General features: G+C 39.9%; 1 protein-coding gene across 1 annotated transcript; it reads left to right on the top strand.

Moving 5' to 3' along the window:
- Positions 1-3,412: 3,412 nt before the first annotated feature.
- LOC149534610 (uncharacterized) lies at positions 3,413-3,862 on the top strand. The gene has a single exon (XM_089806046.1). It carries the CDS (start codon positions 3,413-3,415, stop codon positions 3,860-3,862), a length of 450 nt encoding a protein of 149 aa, XP_089662172.1.
- The last annotated feature ends 1,982 nt before the right edge of the window (positions 3,863-5,844 follow it).

Raw genomic sequence — 5,844 nt, 5'->3', positions numbered from 1 at the left:
AGGCACTGTGGAAGACTATGTGGCAGACTTCTAGAGGCTTGCAGTTATGGTGACAGATGTTTCAGAAAAAAGACTCACGTTCTTATTCATCGAAGGCTTATCAGAATCAACACGAGGACTTGTAAGGGCCTTCGAGCCAGCCACATTAGAAGAAGCTACCCGAAGAGCATTAAAGTTGGAAGACTCCACCATGAAAGGGAAGATGGGGTTCAGGAACATACCAGCAATACAGCCAGCCAAGCCTATCTTTAAAACCAGCCCAGCCAATCAGCCACCCAAAGTTCCTCCTCAAGGGCCTCATGAGATGTCAAGAAATGAACTTCTGAAGAAGGGTCTGTGTTTTTATTGCAAGGATAAGTGGACTAACAATCACAGGTGTCAAGGAAGGAGTCAAGTTTAATACATAGAAATACACATTGAGGACGAATCCCAAGAAGATGAAGTAACCACCAATGAAGAAGAGCAAGAGGTTGTATTTGAAGGAGAAAACATAGGAGGTACTTTGGCAACACTTTCAGCAGCCCCTTGATACAAGTCATTCCGAGTTAGAGGAGTACTGCGAGGACAGCAAGTGACAGTTTTGATAGATGGAGGAGCTACTCACAACTTTATTGACACTAAGATAGTGTATAGGATGCGTTTGGAGACAAGGCAGTTTCAAGGGTTTGATGTTGCTGCCGTTGGAAGCATCCTTACCGGCACCACTCGAGTGAACCAGATGGAGTTAACACTTGGGGGCATAAACATTCGAGATGACTTCTATGTGGTTGACATAGGTGATATCGAGGTAGTAATAGGAGTTCAATGGCTCCAAACATTGGGAGAATATAGGACCAATCACCGTACAATGGAGTTTAAGTTTGAATGGGACGAAAAGGAAGTGGTCCTCAAAGGCCTTTCACAAAACGGGCCTATGATGGTTTTTGTTAAAAGAATGGAGAGATTCTTCCGTAGAGAGGAGTTAGCTTGGGCAGCTGAGCGCTTGGTCATGGATCCACGTTCAACAAAGGAGGAAGAAGTTTTCCCTACCAACATTCAACAAATTCTGGACAAAAAGAACAAGGTTTTTCAAAAAATTCCAGCAGGTTTACCACCTGATAGAGGCTTTCAGCATGTGATAGAGCACAAGGAAGGGGCCAAACCCATTATCACCACCCCATACCGACACCCACGAATATATTAGGAAGAGATTGAGAAAGCCATCAAGCAGCTGTTGGAAATGGGTCTCATAAGGCCAAGTTCAAGCCCCTTTGCATCATTAGTTGTGCTGGTCAAAAAGAAGGATGGGACATTTCGGATGTGCATTGATTATAGAGCCCTCAACAAGAAGACGATAAAAAACCGCTACCCAATCCCTAGGATCGATGAGTTGATAGACGAATTGTATGGGGCAGTCTATTTCTCCAAGATTGATCTATGTTTTGGGTACCATCAAATTAGAGTTAGAAATGAAGATGTGCAGAAGACTGCATTTCGATGTCACTATGGGCAGTACAAATTCCTAGTAATGCCATTTGGGTTGACCAATGCTCCCGCCACATTTCAATCTTGCATGAATCAGGTATTCAATCTACAGTTGAGGAAGTTTGTGATGGTCGTCTTTGATGATATTCTAATCTATAGCAAGACTTGGGAGGAGCATTTGAGACATATAGAAGTAGTATTGGATATTCTTGAGAAGAATTCGTTCTATGCCAAGATGTCAAAATGCACATTCGGGATGATAAAAATCCTATATTTGGGCCACAAGATTAGCGCACAAGGGGTTAGCGTGGATGAAGAAAAGATCAAACCAATTTAGGAATGGGCTGCACTCAAAAATCTAACACAGCTGAGGGGATTCGTGGGCTTATGCAACTACTACAGAGGGTTTGTAAAGGGTTTCTCACAATTAGCAGCACCATTAACCTATCTGATGAAGAAAGGAGCATTTGGTTGGAGTGACATGGCTCAACAAGCATTCGACAAACTCAAGAAGGTAATGAGTTCATGCCCCATTTTAGCTATTCCAAACTTTTCATCTTCTTTCATGTTAGAATGTGGTGCTTCAGGGGAGGGCATTGGAGTGGTGCTGATGCAAAATAAGCACCCCATTGCTTATGAAAGTAGGAAGCTCACCAATCCGGAAAGGGGTCTTTCTATCTATGATAAGGAGATGTTGGTTATCATGCATGCCCTTGCGAAGTTCAGACAGTACTTGGTATGTGGGAAATTTGTAATGAAGACAGACCATAACAGCCTGAAATATTTCCTCAATCAACGTGATTTGAACGATCGACAGCAGAAATGGGTTAGCAAACTTCAAGCTTACGATTTCGATATTGAATATGTGAGAGGCAAAAAAAATATTGTGGCAGATGCTCTTTCTAGAAAACCTCACCTTTGTGCTATGACTAATATATCTGCTGATTGGAGAGTAGGGATTACAACTGAATATGCTAAAGATTCATTTGCTAGTGATGTTTGGGAAGGTAAGATTGTTGATAATAGATACAAGGTAGTCGGTGAACTCATCTTCTACAAAGAGCTGATTTACCTGGTACTACAGTCCAAATTAAAAAACCAAATAATTAGAGCATGTCATGACACTCCTCTTGTAGGCCATCTTGGATTTTTCAAGACTTACAAGAAGGTGAGAGAGTGTTTTGCATGGGACTCAAGAAAGATATTTTGCAGCATGTGAGGGAATGTGCAACATGTCAGCAAAATAAAACAGAGCACGTCTTCCCAGTTGGGTTATTGCAGCCCATATCCATTCCAAATTAGAAATGGGAAAGTGTTTCCATGGACTTCATCACAGGCCTTCCAAAGGTGCAAGGTAAGGACTGCATTTATGTTGTGGTAGATCGACTTACCAAATATACACATTTTTATGCCATTCCATCAGACTTCACGGCTCACCAGGTTGCAGACTTATATATGAAAGAGGTTTCTTCGTCTTCACGGGCTGCCAAAGAATATTGTGAGTGACAGGGATAGCCGGTTCATGAGCAGATTTTGGCAGAAACTCTTTCGGTTGGTCCACACGGAACCAACTCCTAGCACCAACTACCAACCCCAAATAGATGGGTAAACAGAGATCGTAAACAAATGGCTTGAGGAATACATGAGGAACTTCGTGACAGGGCAACAAATGGCTTGGGTGAAATGGTTACACCTAGGGGAGTTTTGCTACAACACCACACATCATATGTCAATCAGAATGAGCCCATTCAAAGCACTCTACGGTTATGAAGCCATCTCCTTCATGTATTTAATTCTTGCCTACAACCATGTTCTAAGGGCTAAAGATTTGATCCAAGAAAATGTGGATATAATGAACTCCTTGAAGGAGAACTTGCAACATGCCCAGAATCAACAAAAACTTTACGCAGATTAGCGCAGGACTGAAAGGAGTTTTGAGGTCGATGATATGGTCTATGTGAGGCTACAACGATACTGTCAGTCATTGCTTAAAGGGAATGGAGCAGAAAAATTAAAGCCTAAGTTCTACAGGCCATTCCGAGTCACCAACAAAATTAGAGAGGTCGCTTATGAGCTCGAGTTACCCCTAGAAAGCAGAATTCATAACATTTTCCATGTGTCATGCCTAAAAAAAGCGATTGGACAACAGATTACTCCATCCAAGGAGCTGCCGCCACTTGACGATGAAGGCAAACTCATCCTTGAACTTGAGATGGTGCTTGATGTGAGGGAGAAGCTACTGAGGAACAAGATCATTCTAGAGTATTTGGTGAAATGGAAGAACCTCCCAATTGAAGATGCTATTTGGGAAGGGGTTGAAATTTTCGAACATCCCAGTTTAAGATTGCTCGAGGACAAGCAACCATCTGAGGGAAGGGACTGTAATATCCCCGATTGAGCTGGGCCGACCCAGCAAGTGTTTTTTATTAAATTTTTTTTTTTTTCTAGGTGGCCGACTTGAGAGGCCTTAGGTTGGTATATATGGATGTTAGTGTTTCCATATTGGAACACAATTTTGTTTTTGGGAATAAGAAAAAACGATCTGTTGGCCTGAGGGCATAGCTGCTCAGCCTTAGTACTCAGGGTGCGTAGCCTCTCCTGGGACGAATTTGTAAATTTCAGTTGTTTGTTTCTGCCCTAGCACATTTCAGTGGTAACTTTGGCAAGATTCAAAAGACACGCTAGGATCCATATGAGGATCTTTGATTTTGGGTCCGCAGAGAATTCTATCTAAAGCATGCTCACTACCCACACCAATCCTGCCACGTCTTGTTTTGGAGCCCGATGCAGCTTGGACTGGAAGAAAAGTGTTAGTAGCATTTTTTATGCATACATAGTGATGTCAAATTTTGCCCACTTTATTTAAGACTATTAAATTTGTGTCGATATTGTTAAGGATATTATTTAATTCCTCTCGGGGGGCTATAATTAATGTCTTCCATGGCTTAGAAATATATCTTGTTTGAAGTTTGATGTGCAAGAAATGTTAATTTTTTAAAAAATGTTTAAGTTTATTCTCTTCAATGAATACAATGATAAGTATTTAAAAGCTTAAATTATTGAAAGTAGTGCACAAGGCATGGTTTAATCACCATGCAGGGATTAATGTATGCGTAGACACTACTATTGATATTTAAGCAGTGGAACCCACAATATAACTGAATGGCTTATGTTCAAATACTTAAATTGAATAATACGAAGAGCATGAATTCTATTACATAGCTTCCAGACAAGCTTCACAATGAACGATAGTGGCAACATAAATTAAACTTTCTGATTCATACACCAGGATTGGAAAAGTGAAAGGCAACTGTATATGATTTGCGATTTCTTAACTTTACTTTGCTCTCTATATCATATAAACAGTAGGGCGTTTTGGAAGAGCTAAATTTTAATGTGTCTAAATTATTACTTCAATTTCATTGGGAAAGGCTGGAAAGTCAAACCTTTGTTACCTGCTTAAACACTTACCCAAACATCAGTGTAAATTTGAAATCAATTAGGGATTTGCCATGTAAAAGCTCTTCTTCATTGTTTATTTAACCACTCAAACTTCCAGATAATATTGGCTTAGTACAATCCAATGAGACCTTTCCACTATTCATCCTGTTTTCCTTTCTGCTGTGCCTTTCCAGTCTGTGCTCATCTCTTTCCAACATTTGTTATCCTTATTTTGCATAAAAAATTCTAAACTTGGAAACTGAATCTAAGATGTTAGCAGAATGCTTGTCCTTTATACAACCTCGGAAGTTTCAAAAATTCGGGAATGCTATGGCCATATGTTAATTCTTGCTCAAAATAAAAATAGGTAAATGATGAAGGCCAATTAATGCTTGCTTGTCTCTAATAAACCTTTTTGTAGCTCTTTTTTCTTGAACTATCTTTAAATTGAGAGGTATAGCTCCCCCTGTTATGCTGACTTGTCATGCATTGGATACATGACAACTTAAAATGTAGAGCCTATTCTTGTCTTCTGGATCAAGAAAGATGGGCAGGAATAATGTAAAAATCCTCTAGGGAGATCCAATTGGGACATGTAGCTCTCTTATCACCTATGGAATGGCCCTGGGATTCATTAACTTATTCAACCAATGATTTAATCAACCTACTGGTCTCCCACTACTCTGTTAACTGCCAGAATATGGGACTTTCTGAAAAACATAATCACAGATTCACATGCACAAAACATATTATGTTAGTATCATTTTTACATTTTATTATAAATTTCATGTCTGTTTGGGTTTGGTGTTATCTATAAGAGTGTATCAATATTTCAGCAGTATGTTATTGTTTTGATATGACTGCGGTGTATGTAGAAGATTTGGAAAGAATGGTTTATGTGCATAAACATAAAGCAGTAGTAGCGTATATAATGTTGTT

The sequence above is a fragment of the Cupressus sempervirens genome, chromosome 10 (assembly GCF_028749045.1).
Source record: "Cupressus sempervirens isolate cs-2001-9-10 chromosome 10, ASM2874904v1, whole genome shotgun sequence".
Lineage (NCBI taxonomy): Eukaryota > Viridiplantae > Streptophyta > Pinopsida > Cupressales > Cupressaceae > Cupressus > Cupressus sempervirens.
Note: the sequence above shows the minus strand (reverse complement) of the source record. Positions and strands in the feature narration are given on the sequence as shown.

Coding starts and splice junctions, on each gene's coding strand:
- LOC149534610 (XM_089806046.1), top strand. CDS start 3,413: ATGGTCTATGTGAGGCTACAACGATACTGTCAGTCATTGCTTAAAGGG.